This window comes from Pseudorca crassidens, chromosome 6, assembly GCF_039906515.1.
Source record: "Pseudorca crassidens isolate mPseCra1 chromosome 6, mPseCra1.hap1, whole genome shotgun sequence".
NCBI classification, from domain to species: Eukaryota; Metazoa; Chordata; class Mammalia; order Artiodactyla; family Delphinidae; genus Pseudorca; species Pseudorca crassidens.
The window spans coordinates 94,552,271-94,573,279 of NC_090301.1; the positions used below are offsets into that span (position 1 = coordinate 94,552,271).

At 48.8% G+C, this 21,009-nt stretch overlaps 1 protein-coding gene across 4 annotated transcripts in view; it reads right to left on the reverse strand.

The window, feature by feature from the left end:
* MGAT5 (alpha-1,6-mannosylglycoprotein 6-beta-N-acetylglucosaminyltransferase) overlaps positions 1-21,009 on the reverse strand; it is a 367,372-nt gene that overhangs the window by 41,802 nt on the left and 304,561 nt on the right. For all 4 annotated transcript variants that reach the window (XM_067742121.1, XM_067742120.1, XM_067742119.1 and 1 more), the window contains exon 13: positions 7,813-7,962. In XM_067742121.1, the coding sequence (XP_067598222.1) occupies positions 7,813-7,962 (150 nt within the window). The remainder of the gene's footprint in view (positions 1-7,812; positions 7,963-21,009) is intronic.

Genomic DNA, 21,009 nt, shown 5'->3' on the forward strand with positions numbered 1-21,009 from the left:
ATGCCCTCTCCTATAACTGTATGTTCTTCTGCACAGAACAGGGTACTTAACCTTTTTATTGTTTGGGAAGAATAACCTTTCATATCCTGTAAACCTTGAGATGACCCTCAGGGGCGTCCACAGAGGAGGGAACTGTGGAAGAAAAGCTTTAAGAAGCCAGCCGAGCTCTCACTGCTGGCTGGGTCATTTCTCCTGGAGCAGGAGAACTGGAGACACAGGGGTGAGGGAAAATGTGGTAGCAGAAGAGCTTGGAAGCCGTCTTCCACGAGGGCATGAAGAAATAGTCCCAAGACATCCCAGCTTTGTTAAATACGAAGAACCCAGGGTTACTATCCTTGAGGCTTTTGATCTCTGTGATCTGCCACCCCCAGCAGATTTGGGGGAGGAGGTGTCGGCTCTCCAGGGAAAAGAGGACCTCTGTCAGGCCGTGGCTGGGCTCAGGAAAGCACAGGACTTCCAGATCCTGGAAGATGCAGACAGGGGTCTCCGTGGGTTTAACCAGGGGCCCACAGTGTTTTCTGACCTCTGAAAACCAGGGCCTGCCATGAAGTGTTGATACCTTCATCAACACTAAATTACAAAGAATAACTTTGGAGGAAATGTAGGAAGCACAATGGTTGTCTATTTAAATAGAAAATCCTGGGGAAAAAATTTAATTAGCTCCTTCAGGCCCACCAATCTGAACCCATTAATTAAAAGGATTTGAGGCTGTTGCTTAATGGACTTGAATGTGACGTAGGTTTAATTATATGTGAATAACGACTTGCACCCCCTCTTCTGCCCTGCTGGCATCCGAATATCTCAGTACACATAAACACTTCAGGCTAACTCTCCGAAGCCGCACCATTTCAGAAAGAAGATAAAGCCAATATCACACAATCTCTTGGCAATGAGTCTTCTCATCACACTCATTAGGATCGCAGGAAACGCATTCCTTGGAAACACCAAAATAACAGTTCTTTGTCACTTCTGTCAATAAGCAACCTTCCTTCTTGCTTCCTGTGTACTCACTACCTGTGACATTATAATGGAGCAGATGTATTAAGGTCAAATAGCACACTTGAGGTTTGAATGACAACAGGATAGGCAGACAGTTCATCACCACCAAAGGGTATTCCATGAACTTTTGAGTGCTTACGGCCTTGCCACACACTGCTACCTTAACCACACTAAATTGCTTTTCCCCTAATTCCCCACTCCCCCCGTCATTCTGCTCGCTTACAGATTTCCTTAGCATGGGGGCAAGAGAGACACTGCAAGAATTCATTCAAGTGCAGAGGCTTAACTCCTCAGGAGGACACAGCATATTTTATTGATACTTCATCTGGCTTTCAGAAGCCTAGAATGTAACGAGGATCTTCCAGACGACGGGACATCTCCATGGCTGCAGCTCTGACTCCATCAACGAGCATTTCTAAATAGAGCTTTAAATTACATACTCTAAAATTTAACTTTTGAACTAACACTAAGGAAGAGAGAACAGATGAAGCTCCAGGATTGGGAAGTCCCTACATGTCGACAAAGAGTTTATTAGTTAAACCACTCAGATTTTCACTCTGTGTGAAAGGAGAAGCAAAATTGTTTTAAACCCCTAAGCGGAGTAGTTCACAAAGAATCCTTTAAAGGTGGATAAAGGTAGTTCTGAGATCAGGACAATGTGGTGATTAAGAGCACAAGCTCTGGAGTCAGGCTGACCAGGTTTCCAACCCTGACTGCATCATTTCCTAGCTCTGTAACTGTGGGAAATTGTTATACGCTTCTCTCTATGGAGTATCTGAGGTCCACTGATAATGCATTCTGTCTAGCTATGGGCCTTAGTCAAGGTAACACAAGCTCTCTAAACCTGTCTTTTCATGTGTAAAGTGGTGAAAGTAATTGTGCTTTATTTCACGGGGCTGCTCTGAGGATTCAAGGAGATATTTCATGGAAAGGATGTATTCCAGGGTTTGGCACTTAGTAAATGTTCGCTAAACGCTAGTCCAAGTTCAAACCCAGGTTCAACTTTACGTGCAGCACATACACGACCTTTTGTTGTCTAGCTGGAGTTTGCTGTGCAGGAGTTGTGGTTGTGGGGTTTTACGAGAGGTTCAGCACTGCTTACGTGTATTTATGAGTTCTCTGTGTTTCATAAAGTACCTGGATTAAAAACAGGGAGAGGCATCCATCAGAAGACAGAGAGGACACAGTTTACAGTGACTGCCTCAAGCAAAGGCCAGTCCCATGAGCCACATGCTACGGCTAAGCCTTACTTGTTTATTCTTCATGTAATGATTGGGAATCATTACATTTTTGATAACAGGTATCCCTTTTATATCTTTAAAAGGAATCCACACAAGGCTGCATATGGAGAAAATCTATTTTCCTGATAGGTGATGCTTTTGTGTCGCCGGCAGGGTCCCCTCTCTGGACATCTGTCTTCCCTTTTGTACCCAACGCTGATGGAAGAGAAAACAGTGCCCCAAATCTCTCCCATATATGTTTGGCTACACCCTCTCCTGGGCTCCATAAGCCCCTCACCTACCCTACCTGAAGACTGTCTCCTAAAGGTCCAGGAGGGCAAAGGAGACAAAGACAATGATACTTGCCAAGCACATTTAAGCACCCCAGGGTAGTCAGTATCGGCCACTAAATCAAAGGTCATTTCCTGGAGACCAGCTCACTGGGTAGACTCCCAGACTATGCCCACTATGTAAGTGGCCTTCCAGAAACAAAACTAAAAACCCAACAACAACATCGAGATCACAAGTCCCTGCCCTTCGGTCATGTGGAAGCCCCAGCACAAAATCCAATGCATTGCAATTTGCATTGAGAAAGCATGTTACCCTGAAGATGGAGAGGAAGAGAACATTCAGATACATGTACAGCTGTAGATGCCGACCATCTTCAGCTGTGCCAGCATGCAATGTCTGCTACGAAGAGGCAGCTCAGGTGCACCTCCTCGCAGGAGCTGTCCCGGACCACCACTCTCACCCCAATAGCTCACCAGGCCTACCCCTCAGCTCCTGACGGTGCGGAGGCATCACAGGCCTGGCTCGCCACCGCAGTTAAGATGTGCTCTAACGGTACCGAGGTCAGAGGACTTTAGTGATGAAGAGAGAATTCATGGAAAGGGCTTAACACAGGGAAGGGTTAGAGAGATGGTCGTTACTGTTGCAGTAAAACCCCACGGTCGTGCCCCGTGATAATATGAATGGGTTGTGTGTATTTGGGTGTCAGGAGGTGCCTTTGTTCTTGAAACCTCATTCGGAGAGGTTAATAAATCCTATGTCCATACGTTCTACATTCTATATACATAGGTGGGAGGGGAGGGGGGAGGATGGAGTGTGTGTGCATATGTAAGTGTATGCTAATTAGTTTCCATCTAGTTGGAATGGGAATGGCTTTTGGGACCTGTCACCAGGATGAAACCTGCTTGACTGCCTGAGGTTGAATACTGGAGGACCTGAAGTAGACACGGAAGACGGGTTGCTCCAGCAGTAAGCTCGCTCTTGGGCTCTCTCTCACAGGGCCTGAGGATGTGGGCAACACCACGGAGAGGCAAGCATGGGCTATCAGAAGGACAGTGTCCCTTGGTGGGGAGATCTTGGCGATCTGGGCACATGATTCAGGAGAAAAGCAAGAAATCACTCCTAGGGGCATGGCCCCAAGATCCCAGATGGCCAGTGGATTTCTTCTGGACTCCTTCCTTCATTCTTCATCCGGTTATCTGAAGGCCTCTGCAAGCCAGGCCCTGAGGAGGTAACTGTCAACAGAATAAGCAGAGCCCCTGGGTTCTCATGGAGCTGCACGAGGGTCTGGTCCACTGGTGGTGGATGCCTTGGTCCCTGGGTTTTTGACAGAGCTTGTGCAACCACATCCAAGCTTGTGGGAAGAGCCACGGTTGATAGGGGAGGTCAGACCCGAGGATGGAATGGAACAGGGACAGTGGTACATACTGCCTATCTTCCAACCCTGCCCGGGCTTCTGGGCGAGTACCACAGCTAAAGCTGCTGAGCTGACGTGGGAGGGAAACAGGGCCGCCATGCCCCATCCAAGGGCTGGAGGGGGAAACGGCCAGAGTTGTGGGCAGAAAAGGTGTGTGGCAACAGCAGGGGCAGCAGCTGCTTCTTCCTCTGCTTTCCCACAGCCAGATTTGTTCTCGACTCTCACTGTCAGAAAGGGAGGTACCCGTTTGGGCTCACTCCAAATGCTCCTCCAAGCCAGTGTGGGATGCGGATGCCCCAATCTGTAAGGAAATTCCCCTGGTGAGACTGGGGGAGGTGGGCACAGGGAGGGGAAAATTAGGAAGGAGAAGAAAGAAATCACATTAAGGAAGATGGGGACTGAAGCCAAAAATAAAAACACGCCACCCCAGTTCGGTCCTTATTTGCTGGCTTAAATTGCTCTCCTGGAGTTTGCTGGCCCAAATGACTCATCTCTGGTCTTTTGATAAATGAATTCATCCACATTTATATGCCTATTAGAAGAGTCTTCTACATTCAACAACTTCCCAGCTCCTGAGCCCCGACTTGAGGGTTACACTGAATCCCTCCCATCTCCATTAGGCTCTGTGGGCCCTTCGTGAGGGCCCCTCCTCACACGCAGGGACACAATTCTGCTGAGGAGACAGTTTTCGGGGCTTGGTGCAGAGATTCAAAGATGGCTCATAAAGAAAAACAGTAAGTCAAAAGCTGGTTATGCATCAATCATTTCAATATGTCTCTAGACCTTGGAGGGGCACCCGACTCGCTTCCCTCTCCCATAACGAGTCTGAGGAACGTGCACATCCCATTCATTCCACACACGTTTGCTTGTCTGCATCCCCAGTTCTGCACTTCCAATGTGGATTGGAATAAATCACTTTTAAATTGCTCAGAGACACCGAGGAAGGAGTTAGAGGCAGAAAGGGTTATAAATGCAAAGCCTGACTAGTCTTTAGTGTCATTATTCCAAAGCCCAAGATTCATTCATTTCAGTGCTGCCGCTGTGTTCTGGGTAGAGGGGGAGCCTCAGCAACACACCGCCTCATTTTCATCGTATTTGCCGACCGTTTTAGCCATAATTCCACTCGGAGTCCTTTCATATATTCTACTCCTCTGAACAGGAAATACAAAATGGGATCAGCGACATCCTCTGAAAGTACCAGTTTTTCAAGGATAAACAGATGACCCTTACACTCAAAAAAAAAAAAAATTCCAGCTGTAATCCTTGGGTAATCTCAGGCAATCTCCGACCTCATGGCCTGGGCCTTCCAGGCCTCTTCTCTGTTGCTCTCCACACATCAGGGACCTTAGCTTCGGCCTATCTCATTCTCTGACAGAGTAAGTGGACGGTCTGTAAGTAAGTGTTCTTTTAAGATTTGTAAGGCTGAGTAAGACATTCACACAGCTGGGTTAATAGAAGCGTGTGGGACAGTGATGACAGAGAAGCAGCGTTGCCAACTGTAATTTTAAAGGAGCTTGAGCTTTTCCCACAATCTGATGTGGGGAAAAGTAAAATGAAGCAAAAATAGCATTACGGGTAAAGAGCCTGGACTTTCGGGCTTCCCTGGTGGCGCAGTGGTTGAGAGTCCGCCTGCCGATGCAGGGGACACGGGTTCGTGCCCCGGTCCGGGAAGATCCCACGTGCCGCGGAGCAGCTGGGCCCGTGAGCCATGGCTGCTGAGCCCGCGCATCCGGAGCCTGTGCTCCGCAACGGGAGAGGCCCCAACAGTGAGAAGCCCGCGTATCGCCAAAAAAAAAAAAAAAAAAGAGCCTGGACTTTCTAATGATTCTAAAATGTCCTCCTAAGACAGAAGGTGAACGGAAAGCAAACAGTGCAAACCAGGGAGCACTGGTGATGGCCACCGTCATCAGACTGCAGATGACCTTGTAAGGAAATCAAATCTTAATGAAACAAACTTTCTCTCCTTTGGCCAAGGAGAGAAATTTATCAAGTGAATTTATTCATGGCATCACACACATGACTTGGGAGGTAGACATGATCAAATGCATTTACCTATGGAGAAACTGAGGCAGAAAGGAGATGCAGATTCTTTGGGCTTGTGACTATCCACTGAATGTTCTTAAGTTTGTACGTTTATTCATGAGGCTGGTACGTCGAGGGCCTAGCAGAGCTTTCACTTGCAATAAAAAAATCGAGAGTCAGGGTTACCTCCAGGGTGACCTCAGTGACAATGGACAAGCCCAACCACTCTCTAGTCTATTTTCTCCTGTTTAGAATAAAGTTAACAGTAGTACCTGCCCTGCCTACCTCTGAAGGCTGTGGTGAGAAGTACACAGGACAGCATCTAGGAATGTGCTTTCCCACACTGAAGTATCACACACACTGATCAGAAATGCTACGATGCCACAGAAGCTCATCCGCTCGGCCCCTCCCCTCTACCTGGACAATGAAAATGCAGTCAGGACCAGAGCTGAACAATTCACTACTGATAATGCAGGGCAGGGATCGCGCTTGTTTTCTTTGCCCCTGTATCCCTTGCACGATGCCTGGCACATAGGAGCTGCTCGAGACATATTTGTAAAATTCACACATAAGAGCTTATTAATAAACATGAATTTCCATGATATGTATTACAATCCTCTTTGCTTATCTAAATAACTGACTGAAGTCTGATATATTTGTCTAATACCTGTGATGTTATCGTGTTCAATACCATAACCCTTTTAATGGATTGCAGTATTTTACCTAAAGAACGTGCAGCATTTAGAGGCAGGAATCAGGAATCTATGCGATAAACATGTGAATAGGTGCTCTGCCTCACTCACAGAGAAAGGTAACAAGCACTGACTGATAGACTGTATGATATCTGTGGAGCCATTTTGGCTATAATCTTTAAAACTAAAAACGTATATATCCTTTAGCCCAGCTACTTCTGATACGGAAAGATTTTTAAGATATATACGTTTAAGTTTTTTAAAAAAGAGCTTATTAATAAACATGAGGGATACATCAACGTGCCAGCCAACCCTTCAAGGCCCAACACGGATCTATTTGCAGGTCCCCTAACCTCACCGGGTTCGTCCATGTCAGAATTATAGACAGGCCAGAGGCCACTGGGTGGACGCCCCCAGGGTGTGAAAACACCACGCTCATCATGCTACTGAAATGACCGTCCATCAGCTGCTCCTACCCACCTGCCCACACCACGTGGCCTGAATTCTACAGCTGTGACATTCAGACCCTCAGCCCCTCATCAAATTTTATCTTCCACTATTTCCCGACACACAGACTCGCTGGATTGGTCTCTTGACTCTCCCGGGTGTGTCATCTCCACCTCTACCACCTGACTCACTGCCGTCTGTGCCAAATGCCAGGTGCATGCACACCCACATCCTTCACCTCTCACAGCTCTCACAATGCCTTCCTTGCTCCCTGAGCCCCCGAGGACTCTTCCCTTGTCTGAACTTCTCCAGTGTCCAGTACAAATACTGAACAAGCAGGTGTGATGAAAAGCTAGTTGGGGGACGGGTTCCTTGAACAGGGGGGATTGGAGAGATGCAGGAGTTAAGTGGCCCCAGGCTTGCTGGGAAAGCTGCTGCTCTCTGAGAACGTCTGATACCCTACTTTTCCTGTTTGCCGCCATGTCCCCAGCCCCTCACCTGATGCTTCTTGGCACAAAGCAGGTCCTCAGTAAATAAGTTTTTTTCACAATTTGCTAACTTTTAAGCTACAGCTAGTCTAGAAAACCACTGCCCAGCAATGACCTGAAGATCAATGGTACCACTGAAGAGAAAGCACCGAAGATTCTGATCCCATTTGCAATGGCAAGAGAAACAAACCTCCGCACAACAATACTGATGCATTTTTACAAAACTACAAAAAACTTACCTTGGTTTCTCGGAGAAGAAACTGCAAGTCCCGTCCACTGAGGATCCCGTGGTTTTTCACGTAACTGGGAATGTTCTTTGTGCTGGAGCCGTAAACAGTCGCATGCACTTCCATGTATGTGTGAATGATGTCCAAGTAGAGCTTCTTATTCTAAAGAGGGGACACAGGAGAAGGTATTTCTCTTTTTGTTCTCATAAAAACCTGCCTCATAGCTGGAGGCCACAGAGACAGGAGCTCTTAACATGGAGATTGCATGAATTTGGCAACCCAATTCCTAAAACTTCTTTCAAAAGTAATCTGACTGGATTTTGAGGGTAAAAGCAGTCACGTGGATACTGTACAATTCTGCAAGAAGAAACATATCCTATAGCGACATAGTACTGAATAGTAACGATGGCTCAAGACCAATTGTTTTGAAGTATTGTCCTAGCCTTGTAAATTACCGGGGACCCAACACTTTGCTTTTGGCTTGTCTTCCTTACGGGGGAGTAAGTTTGGGGAAGGAAAGCTCAGAGAAGGCAGTCAGCTGGATTGGAATATTTATCTGGAGACGCTAAACTGTCCCTGAGGAACGCAAACATCCCCAGCTCTTGCCAGTACTTCTAGTGATGATTAACTCATGTTGTCAGAACTGGATCCCACCTAATTCGGATCATGGGGGGATGAGAGTTTCCCACAATATACACTGATTGACTCACCATATGCAGAGATGATGAGAAAATCCAGGTAGACAAAAGTGGAAAAAATGTTAAATGGAAACTTTGATGAGTCCTGAAACATTCAAGAGTAGTTTTACTTTTCTTAGAAGCAAAACAAAACCTCTCCTCTGTGTTGGTAGGAACTGAATTTCGAGGCACATTTTCTAAATCAAAACCACCTGCAAGTAGGAAGCAAACTCCCTTTCCCTTCCTCTTCATGTTTCCGTGTGACTAAGTCACACAAGCTGGATTTTGTGGGTTGTCTTTTGGGGTTTTTTTTCCTGGACATTTGAAAGATTCAAGTGCTGTAATGTTTTCCAGTTGTATAAAAGTGGGACAGGGTTCTTCCCATTTGAAGCCTGTTTTCGCACACTCCAGGAAAGTGTAATAATCGCCGGTTTTGTGACTTAAGACCGCAAGGGACACGGGGGTGTGGCATCAGCAGCCACAGAGCACATGATGGGCTCTGAAGAGAGGAGGGGCAGCAACACCCCTGGGGTGCGGGGCCCTCGCTCTGACCTGGTAGGACAGCTCCAGGCATCCTGAGCCCGGTTCAGGGTCTACCGTCTGCCTACATCTCGCAGGTGAGAATACTACAAAGCACTCAACTTTGGGGGATACACGTTTCAAATCCTGTAACCGAAGTCTTCACGACTGGAAAAACAGTACAGTCCACAATCTCCATTTTATGCACTGAAAGATTTTGTTTTGTTTGCAATCAATCAAGTCCACCCCTGCACCCTACTGTGTGAATAAAATGAACATTCCGAATTAAAGTCTAATTTCATGCCATGTTCGGCGTGGCTGGAAGATGCTAAATTCATCACCTCAGAGATGTATACCCTTCCATTCGTGCGGAGGTGACTAGGAACAGTTTATAAACCATGACTCCCATTCAGCTTGAGCCAAATTGAGGATCATCTTCCTGCTGTGAGTTAACTGGAGGGGGTCTATGACACAGTTTTTGTGCTAGAGGGACCTGATTACTCCTGAGCCCACAAACCCCCTTTCCCAGGGGCTCTACCTCCACCCCAGCCCCTGGTAGGTAGGCAAGGGTTTCTGTAACCCTGCCCACCCCCTGCCACTTCTGACCGGCCCAGAGTGTGTCTGACCTGAGGGGGACCCATCCCCAGGCTGGCCAGCAGCCCGGGACAGAGTGGCCGGGCTCAGGACAATGAGCTGTGCTGGTCAGACCCTCTCTCTCAGGAGCTCAGAGTCCTGCTCACAGAGAGATGACTGACAGACGGCTGGGGTTGTGGAGCAAAAAGGTCATGCGGTGTTGGAGTCCGGGCAGTTATGGACCAGATGCAAGTTCTGGGGAAGTCAGATGACAGTCTTGGGGGTGAGGGTGAGAAGAGAACTAGGTAAGAGCTGAAAGGAGGAGAGGGAGACAAAGATGCATAATGGGTAATAAGAGGGACCTGGAGTGACTGCGACCTAGACATTCCCCCTGTGAGTGTGACAGAAAGAGAGCAGGGGTGGGGAGGGAGGAGGGGAAAAGGAGGGGGGAGGGAGAGGGGAAGGGCAAGGGGGAGGAGGAGAGAGAAAGGGGGAGGGGGAAAGAGGAGGGGGAGGGGGAAGGGGGAGGGGGAAAGAGGAGGGGAGGGGGAAGGGGGAGGGGGAAAGGGGAGGGGAAAGAGGAAGGGGAGAGGAGAGGGAAAGAGGAGGGGAGGGGGAAGAGGAGGGGAGGGGGAGAGGAACGGAGGGGGAGAGGAGGGGAGGGGGAAAGAGGAGGGGAGGGGGAAAGAGGAGGGGAGGGGGAAAGAGGAGGGGAGGGGGAAGGAGGGGGAGGGGGAAGAGGAGGGGAGGGGGAGAGCAGGGGGAGGGGGAAAGAGGAGGGGAGGGGGAAAGAGGAGGGGAGGGGAAAGAGGAGGGGAGGGGAAAGAGGAAGGGAGGGGAAAGAGGAGGGGAGGGGAAAGAGGAAGGGAGGGGAAAGAGGAGGGGGACAGAGGAGGAGGAGGAGGGAGAGAGATGGGGAGGGGGAGACAGACTGATGAGGGGGGAGGGAGAGGGAGGAGAGAGTTAGAAGAGGGGATGGAAAGAAAGGTAAGAGGAGGAGGATGAAGGGAGAGGAAGAGAGGAGAGAGTGAGAAAAGAAAGCAGAGAGACAGAAGGGAGAAAAGCAGGGCCCAGAGGTGCTTCTGGGTCCCACCCCATCAGCCCGAGAGTCTGTCTGGACCCTTAGAATAACAGCAGCTGCCCAAATTCCCCCCCCCCAACTCTTCTGTCTGGGCCCCTCTGGCTGGATCCCTCCCATCTAAAGGGAGGCCTGTCAGGATGTCATTCAGGGCTTTCGGCAGGGACGAGGCTGGGGGCAGGCATCTTTTCTTTAATAAAGCAAAGAGAGACATTTCCCTGTGAAAAACCAGCTGCTAACTAGTCAGGATGGACCAATAGCCCCTGAACCAGGTCCGCAGTGAGCGACAAAGGAGACCAGTGAACGATCACCCAGGTCCTAACCTGGAGATGAATACTCACGGCAGACAAACTCGAGGTTAGGATTGCCACACCAAATGCCTGGGAAGACGCATGTCCTGCCACCCATCCCAGGAAAGGCTGGGGCTCCTTGAGGTTTAACAAGGGGGCAAGTTCAGGCAAAGAGAAAGAAGTCTATGCCAAGGCTGGTAAAGTCTATGAACTTATTACAAGAAGGCACGGTAAAGTCTGAAAGCAGAAATTCCATTCAGAGAGGATTTCTGTAATTTTATGAAGGAGGAAATCACAACAGGTTATTAGAGGGAAAAAGAAATGGTTCAGATATAACCCTAACCTTTCAAGATGACATGACAATGAAGTGATTCCACCTCAGGTCTCTTGTTGCCACTTGTCAGAATTCTGAAGAAACCTGGCCAGGGTGATTCCCCAGGGTGATTCCAGGGAGGAGCCGCCCCCTTCCTTCCCAAAGTGAATGCTCACCGGATGCGAAGGGAACCCAAAGAGGCATCGCCAGCTCCAAACCACTGCCTGATTTCACAAAATCCAACTGCCTCCTGAACCTCCCCTCCTGGGTTGCCACGGACACTTCCACGCCTTAACAGGTCATTCAGTGCCTTACTTTCCCAGACCAGAAACCCTACCCCCAGGCTCCCGATCTCAGTGATTGGCATTCGTCTCCTAGCCAGGTACCAGAATCACACTTGGCATTCCACACATCAAATTAGTCACAAAGCCCTGCTGATTCTGCCTCTGTACTATCAAATTGTCTCCTCCTCTCCAGGCTTTGATCCTTGATCACCTGGACTGCGCCAGGATGAACACAACCAGCATCTTAACCATCTGCCTGCAGCTCAAAAAGTTGAGCAACTAGTCCATGGTTTCTACAAGTGAGCAGCAGTGCTGGGACGGATTGCAAAAGAATCTGTATGGCTCGATGCCATTTTTTAACCATGCAAAGCAGTAGTAGTCCATGTTAGGCATATCAACAATATTTTTACATATGGGCATTTGGAGTTAACTACAAAAATATGCATGGGGATGACAGATACAATTTCCAGCTATTGATCACTGAGGAGGGAAGGGAGGGTCTGGGGAGGCGGCTGGAGCTTTCATGATATTTGAACTATATCATTTTTCTCTTAAGAAAACAATTGGACAATATCAACATCTATACATCTGGGTGGTGGGCATATTTGATATATTTCACAACTGAAATACAAAAATTAAAATACATGCAACCAAGAAAGAACAGAAACCAGTCGGTATGACACCAAAGCTTGCACCACTGCCATCTCACTGGAGGACCCAGTTTTTGCCAAAAAGAGGTTCAAAGGATCTCTCCTCAATGGAAAATGCTATCTTTTGTGTTTAAGAAATAAGGATAAATTAGGAGTTTGGGATTAACATATACACACTACTGTATATAAAATAGATAACCCACAAGGACCTACTATATAGCACAGGAAACTCTACTCAGTATTCTACAATAACCTACATGGGAAAAGAATCTGAAAAAAGAATAGATATATGTATTGCTGAATCACTTGGCTGTACACCTGAAACTATCACAACATTGTGAATCAACTATACTCCAATATAAAATAAAAATTAAGAAAAAAAAAAAGGAAGAGAAGGCGCTGCAGTTTTGTAAATTAATCACGGTCCTGGCCTGCCTTTCCCCACCCACGGGAAGGCCCCCAGTGGGAGGGGTGTGTGTGCAACAGGGACCACTCCCCTCCTGATTTTGGACATCCAGGCCCACGGTCAAGGTGACAGCCCGGAACTGGGGGTCCCACTGATCCAAGAACTGGATCAATACCACTCTCCAGAAAGCTTTCCTCCTCTGACTTAACAGACCAAGGTCAGAGAAAATCGTCTCCACCATAAACCGCATCACCTACAAATTTGTTGAGACACAGTCCAAAAGGGCTTGCAGGGACTCACCACGTCGCGGCATGCCACCACCCCTGTCTTGGGGGTGAGGTGTGCCTCCAGAAGGCCCCAGCTAGCAGCCTGCAGCCCCTCAGTGCTCTCGGTCTTCAGTTCAATTTAAATTCCCATTAAATACAACCAATCAAATGGATTAAAATTTCAATCTACCTAAACTCATTAGGAGGCAGGGGATGGGAAGATGCTAAGGAAAAGGAGAGAGCATGCTGGGGCCAACGAGCAGGGCTTTCAGTGTGTAGCTGGCGGCAGCTCTGTTTGTAGAACTAGTCGTAAGATATTCAGAGCTTGAATTGAGAGCTTTAGGAAAACAATTCAATCTAAAGCAACACTCGCGTGCGTCCTTAGCAGGGGGAGAGGTAGAAGGCAGAACCGCACAATCTGGAGCCCTTTTCTTTTCCAGCTGGTGAATTAGGGGTACAGGAAGGCTCTCTGGCGAATGGTAGCGTTCTGAGCTTTGGGCTGCAGTGGACATTATATACTTTTCTCCCCATCAGCATCCTTGCTCCCCGTGGCAGATATGCACATCCGTTCTCCTGGACCCTCTTTCCCCTCATCCACATGGCACCTTGTGGCCTCCCATTTAAAAAATAATAATTCTGCTGCCCTGCACAGAGTTAGTTGGTCCATGGAGAGCACCTGGTAAGTGCTAAGCCAGTGGGCGTCCTTCCCAGGAAGGGCTGAATGGGTGTGAAGGGCCAATCGCTCTCCAGAGCCACAGCAGTGAGCTGGAAACCAGGCTGCTGAAGCCAGCATCAGTCCTGGTGCATGAAGGTCAGGCTCCAGACAGAGAAAAAGGAAGTCGTCACAAAGAGAAAGTCACGTGTGAGAGGGTGCATGTCCCAGCAGGGTATTGGTCCACTGTTCCAGTGACATCTCTGCCCAGGGCATGCCTGCCCTTCCCTGGGTTCTGAGAGTCCCCCAGTCCTAAGCTAGGAAAGCTGGGCTTCTGCCATTTCAGCAGAAAGAATCCTGACAAGTACACTTGTGACCAGATTCTTTATTTTGAGCATCATGGATTTTTAACCATTTTTATAGTAGCTTCCTCTCCTTCCCTGGCAAATACAGGAATTGGCTTATTCCAGGACTTTATGAATGAATCTACAATGATGAATCATATATTTTCCTTAGGAAACCACAGGCCGTAGAGTATGCCTCACCCCACACTAGCCATGGAAGCCCTTACTGATTGCTGTGATGTTTCTCCCCGAAAGGCTGGGGCTGGGCTTGCTGACTCTACAGAATGAAGATCTTGGACATCTTTCTCTACTCCAGCCTCCTCCATTCACTCTGGCATCCACCCACTCCTGCTTGGACTGCTGTCCTCCTCTCTGAGCGGAGCTTCCTGTCTGAATGGTGACGGCCCTTACGAGCCTTCTCAGATTCCCCGGCCTGCCTGCTTTTCTTTCTCTTTCTCAGCTGGTGCTCACACAAGCCAGGCTCCCCTCTGCTGTCAAGACTGGGAAGAAGCTACCCCAGGGTTGAGGGGTATGGTTGGGGGGGGATCTCCATCCCCAAACAGCACCCCAGATGTATGGGACGCCAGTGACGGGAACCAGTGCCAAAGAGAAGGAAACAGGAGGGAGCCTCTTTTCTCTCCTCTACAGACTATGCCAAGGTAGAGTCAGTCCCTCCTTGCAAACCTTCCAGGGGGTCCAGAGTGCCCAGCGCCCGTGCTGCTGTGTCTGTGTGGCTTCTGGTGCAGCAGGAGCCAGCCTGGATCCATCTGGTACTTCACCTGGCCCCTTCCCTTCATCCTTACAGCCCTGGGCTTGCACCTCCTTCCCCAACAAGTAGTAATATATCAATCTTTGTCTCAGTCCCCCTTTCTAGAAGCTCTGGGCTAAGACACTATTTCTAGGATCTCGGTCCTTCAATCCACCGTCCCCAGTGCCACAGTTTCCAAAACTGAAGATTTAGTTCCCCTCTATAAAAGTTTTCAAAGGCTCCTCATGGCAATGAGAGACCACTTCCCCAACTGCACACACGAGGATCTTCACAACCATGGGCTGCTACAGGCTCTCCAGCTTCACCTCCGGCCATGTCCTCTCCTCCTTTGCTTAAGGTCCCCCTACAACTTAACTCCATATTCCCGAACATCTCCTGCTCTCTCGCATGTGTCTGGCCTGCCATTGCATCGTCTTCCCCTGAGACGCCCTTTTTTCCTCCTTCCTTTTCTCTCCTGAATGGACTCCTTCCCCCTCATCCTTTACAAGTCGGCGTTCCTGAGCTCACCCAGGGGAAGTCAGCTACCATCTCCTGTGTAGCCTTGGTATCTTCCTGCTTGGCCCCTTTGGGCTGCGCTGTCACTCTATGTGTCCACGCAATGGGACTGTGAACTTCTGAAGGTCAGGACATCGTAGGTTCTGTGACTGCAGAGACCTGGCACAGAGCAGGTGCTCGGTAAGCCCACACTGGCTGCATGAAGGAGACTTAAGAGGGCGCACGAACAACAAGGCATTTACAGGAAAAGATGTCTCGGGCATGGCCCATCTCCTCCCACCTACTGTAGTCTCGCCCACCTTCCCACCCTGTTTCAGGAGCCAAGTTCTTCCACATAAAAACCTGCTCCCAGCAAATGAGCTTAAGGTCCGTGACTTTACCTAAGGATGTATTTGAATCAAAACAAAATAAATCAGAGAGTTGCAAACCTTAAAAGATATATTTCATGGTTGATTCATCTTCCTTTCAACATAGCTACCAAGTATAAGGTTCTCTCTTGAGTTGTGAGGTCAAAGAAAGGGAGGGAGCAAGAGAGGGACAAAAAGAAACTACCTCGGGCTTCCCTGGTGGCGCAGTGGTTGAGAGTCCGCCTGCCGATGCAGGGGACACGGGTTCGTGCCCTGGTCCGGGAAGATCCCACATGCTGCGGAGCGGCTGGGCCCGTGAGCCATGGCCGCTGAGCCTGTGCGTCCGGAGCCTGTGCTCCGCAATGGGAGAGGCCACAACAGTGAGAGGCCCGCGTACCGCAAAAAAAAAAAAACTACCTCACCTGCCCGCTCCTGAAGTCGAAAATTCAACAAAGATGAAAAATGCTTTTATTCCAAGATTAGAAGTCAAGTTCTAAAAGCAAATCTCTGTGAATTTCAGCAGTGAAGCAGAAACAATTTACATTACACAATAATTTCAAGTCTTTGCAGTCCCTGGCTCATTTATTTCAAGTAGCCTCCCAAGGTTAAGGTGGGTGTGTGTGGGTCCTTGCTCTGTCCCACTCAGGCCTCGTAGGGCTCTGCAAGACTCCAGGAAGCTAACTCCCCTCACTCCTTCTCCCCCCAAAGCCTTACCTCACTAGGACACAAGATGGTGCTCAATAATTACAGGGGGAATAATAACAAGAGGAAACGTGCTCTCGTCTCCAGCCTGGCCGGCAGTCCAGCTATGGGCCCACGGGCAATAAAAAGGAGGGACTCTGCTTCTTTTTGCTGTATTGGGCTCCACATTTACTCTTTCTTAGCAGATTTTTTATTTTATATTGGACTACAGTTGATTTACAATGTTGTGTTAGTTTCAGGTGTACAGCAAAGTGATTCCGTTATACATATACATGTATCTATTCTTTTTCAAATTCCTTTCCCATGCAGGTTATTACAGAATACTGAGCAGAGGTCCCTGTGCTGTACAGTAGGTCCTTGTTGGTTATCTATTTTCAATAGACACTTATTCTTGACTGGACCTCACCTGGTATAAATTACAACTCACCTAGAGCAGTGGGTGAATAGTTATTCGTAGGTAAGGCTGCCCTCAATGATGAAAGGAGTGGTTCTAGAGCCTACCTACCTTTGTGTTTGGGACGGAGGACAAAAGAAAAGAGTGAGTGAAAAGGAAAGAATCTTCAAGAGCCCTTGACTTATTATTCTCCACTGTCTGGTCAGGTGAAGATTTTGGTCTCTGGCCTAAAGAAAGGAACTGGGAGATTTCTGAGGCTAAATACATGAGTAATGCGGAAAGAGCCACCAGCCCTGTTTCTGCAACTTGAAGGATCTACAAACAGGGGATAATACCACTTCCCAGTTCTATTAGACACTGACTATCTGTGCTGAGCTAGAAACGGGAATAATGACATGTATGTAAAAACTGTTTAAATATATACTCTTAGTTTAAAACACAGAGGGCTAATACTGCCCTGGGCCATCAAATGGGACAACCTAGTGATGAGTCCGGGGACGGCTAGAGCCTTCGAGTCACTGCCCAGCGGCCCCCCTCCAGATCCTGCCCTCAGAACCAGCTGTTTAATTAGTGTGCTTCCCCGGTCCCAGCACTTTCAGGTCTCCGGGATCTCTCTGCCTTAGCACTGGAGCTTCCCGCTACTTAACGAATGCCTTTTAAAGGGCCCTGGGGATGTGCCAGCCAGTTTGTAAAAACAAGAAGCCCTTTGACACGACCTCCTTTCTGCTTTGAGACGGGCAGGAGGTCTTCAAATTGTAAAGCTGGCTGGTCTCCTCACCAACGCAGACGCAGTCGCTTAGGGATAATGTTACCCCTCACTCTGCTCCAGCCTGAAAGCCACAAAGCCCCCCCGACTATGCGATTGTGCTCAGAAAACAGGCTGAAAGGTTGAAAACAGACCACTGCGGCCTAAATGTGTAACCAGGCTCTTTCAGGAGCTCCGCTAATCGGTCTGTCTGGGCAGTAATCACAGAAACAGACTGTCCCGTGACAAAGAGAGAGCTGTCACGATGGAAGGTTAGAAAACCAAGAGGTTGCCTGGAAATCGGAAGCTGCATTTTCTATAGAACCTCCACAGGGTCAGTGACTTGTGGATGGAACGGACTTGACCTGAGAGACTCATCCACTCCTGAAAAAGTGGAGGAGATGATATTCTGACGGGCTTTGGCCCGCGCCCTGCAATCGGATGCTGTCTGACGGCAAAGGCGACCTGGCCGCTGTGCAGGAGTGTCCTGTGCGTCTCCAGGGAAGGCTTCTGGAGCACTGGGGCTGGGCACCACCTTGGCACAGCAGCAGGACAGCCGTGGAAGGTGGGACAGTGTGCATATGGGCTTGCTTCGCCCCTTATACCAAGGCCCCAGAGGCCAGCAATCAAACATGGGTACCAAGTGCCCCCCAAAGTGAGCAGCCAGCCCACGTCCCCACACTCCAAGAGGGAAGGAGGGAGGCCGTCCTGGGGGAAGCCGGGGGCTGTTCCCCTCTGCTACCTAACCAGGTAAGAAGGGCCTCCAGGGGACCACTTGCGGAGCTTCACGTGCACTCCCAGGAATTTCTGAGGCACACAGATCAGTGCCAGACCCGAGCCCTGCAACGCCTCACGGGTGGAGACTGGGGTCAACAGGATGCCCTGAAGGAGGAGTCGTGAGCAGGGCCTGCTCTGGCATCTCCCTGAGCTCCTAGAATTAAAGGAATGGATGCCGGTTTCTCTTGGTGCAGGTGTGGACCCCACAGAAGGGCACCCGACTAAGTCCTACTGGGAAGGGCTCTGCGTAAGGGGCCACGGGGAGTGTGGGCTACCAGAAACTGGTACCAAGAGGAAGCCAGTCGACCAGTCTGAGGAGGCATCGCCTGTGATAAGGGAACGTATTACTGTTGATGAGTGATCTGTGGGAAGAGGGGGACCCCAAGGACCCACAGTAGTCCTGCCAGAGAGAAGGTCCAGCATCAGACACCTGCTGGGACTAGGTAGCATTCATACTGGATGGTGCCAGTAAGAGCTCACCTGCCCTCTCCCCACATCGGCTCTCTACCCACTGTACCTGTTGGGAGAAATAGCAGCTGGTTTGGGAGGTGGGAGGACGGTGGGGAGGGTAAGAAGGTGCCCTACAAGTTGGGGAAACAAAGATGCCACACCTGCCACCTCCCCTTCAGGTTTCCCAGGCAAAGCTGCACTTAGAGGCAGGAGGGAAGGAGCTTAACTTGAAATGATGTTCAGAGTTTCAAGTATTAAACTAAAGTGGATACTTCCATTACTGCACTTGGGATTGTTCCTGGGACTAAAAGTAACAAAGGTTTTTAATTATTTGAGAGTTGCAAGGACCTGCCAAAATTGGATCCAAGGGGCAGAAAAGACAGTACAGTTCAAGGGAGAAGAGTTTTTCTTGCTTGTATTTTACGGGGTCCCACGCTTTCAACTTAATGGTTACATATATAAGGTGATTTTAGGTGAAATATGGATAAAAATGTTTAACAGTTGTAAATCTATTTATATGTGGTAACATATCCACGTGATTTCATAGATAATAATCACTTAGGACAAAGCTAAAGTAATTATTTTAAAAGTGAGTTCATTTAAAATATTCAGTTAGGGCTTTCCTGGTGGCGCAGTGGTTAAGAATCTGCCTGCCAATGCAGGTGACACGGGTTCGAGCCCTGGCCAGGGAGGACCCCACATGCCGCGGAGCAACTAAGCCCGTGCACCATAACTACTGAAGCCCACGCTCTAGCGCCCATGAGCCACAACTACTGAGCCCGCGCGCCTAGAGCCCATGCTCTGCAACAAGAGAAGCCACCGCCATGAGAAGCCCGCACACCGCAACGAAGAGTAGCCCCCGCTCGCCGCACCTAGAGAAAGTCCGTGCGCAGCAACGAAGACCCAACGCAGCCAAAAATAAATAAAATAAATTTATAGAAAAAGTAAAAATAGTAAAATAAAATATTCAGTTAATTAGCCCAGGTGGGGTACGGATATAACAGAAGTCACGATTTGGTGCGGGCGACTGAACTTTGGAAACTGATGCCTGCAAGAAGTGTGTGGTAGAGGGCCTTGTGCTACAGGTGGGGACACAGAACGGTGAGGAAGGCTCACACTGTCATTCCACCAAGCACACTGCTGGCAAGGCCACAGCCAGAGGACTCAAGATCACCCTCTTCCCTCCCTTTATCAGATGGCAGGAACACAGAAAGGCAAGAGGCACAGGGCAAAGCGCTTCTGAGCAGGGGAAGTGCAGGTAGAGGGAAGAGGTAGGGTGGTGGGTCGGTGAGTCAAGAGAAAAAGGAGGTGGGCAAACATTTTCCCTCAGTGTTCTCTCACTTTGCCAAAGTCCAGGCATGGAAAGCGTCCTCATCAACCACACTTTCACCCTGCGGCAGCTGACAACTGCAAACGCCACGCGTGACCTTCCTCCTTGCCGCCTGACTTCTCCCTTGTGAATTTCTCAAGTTACCCAATGAGAAGTCTTGGGTGAGGCTGTGCAAGGCTATTCAGAGTGAAGTGTTGTGAGGCAAGACATCCGGGTACAAGCTTTAGTCCTTCTGGAACGACCCAGAGAAGCACGGACAACCTACTTTATCTTCTGCAACTTCAAATTCCTCCCTTGTAAAATGAGGGGCCCGATGATTTGAAGGTCCTTTGAGCTCAAGAGTTGCAATATTTTTAAATTTATGACTGAAAGCACCTGCCTCTCTGCTCTCCCAAGGGCAACAGCCATTCGTCTGCAAACGAAAGGAGGCGTAGTGGCTGCTGACAGCCACTCAGGTCCCCTTTCCCACCAGCTCACCGGCCCTGGATGTTTAGCACTAATCGTTAATCTCACATCTGACCCCTTTCCAGAGAGTGGCCCTCTACTGAAGAGGGCAGTGACTAACTGTCAGGGGTTCCAAAAGGCAGACTCCTTGTCTCCAGGTGGGGTCACCTCTCCAATAACTCACTCTCCCCCTGCCCCTCCCCCAAAGAATCAGACCGAGGCTGGTCTCCAGCTGAAAACCCGAGGTGTACCTGGGCCACCCGATGGCTGTAGGGGATCATTCGTTAACACCCGCTCCTTTGGATCAAAGATTATTTTCAGCAATAACCACAAAACAAAATAAGTGATAATAACAGAAAAGAAACACAGACTGTGAATATTTTCTTTCCTGAACTTTGTATATAGAATCTACACAATCATGTCAATAAGGAACAAAAACATGACTGCATGAAAACCAAAAAGTGTTAGATTAATATTTTTTAATCGCTTAATGTATTTTTTTTTCTACAAGAAGGGGAAAAATGTCTCTCTTTTGGTCTCTCTCAGTAACGAAAACCAAGACGACATTTCCTGTTTTCAAGTGTCAGCTTCTATGGATCTGTCACTGACTCCACCAAAATCAGGGCTTTTCGTATGGTCATGTTACTGGACAGTGCAGCTGTACCTGTCCATCTATCTTTACTCATAGTTTATCCAGGAACACT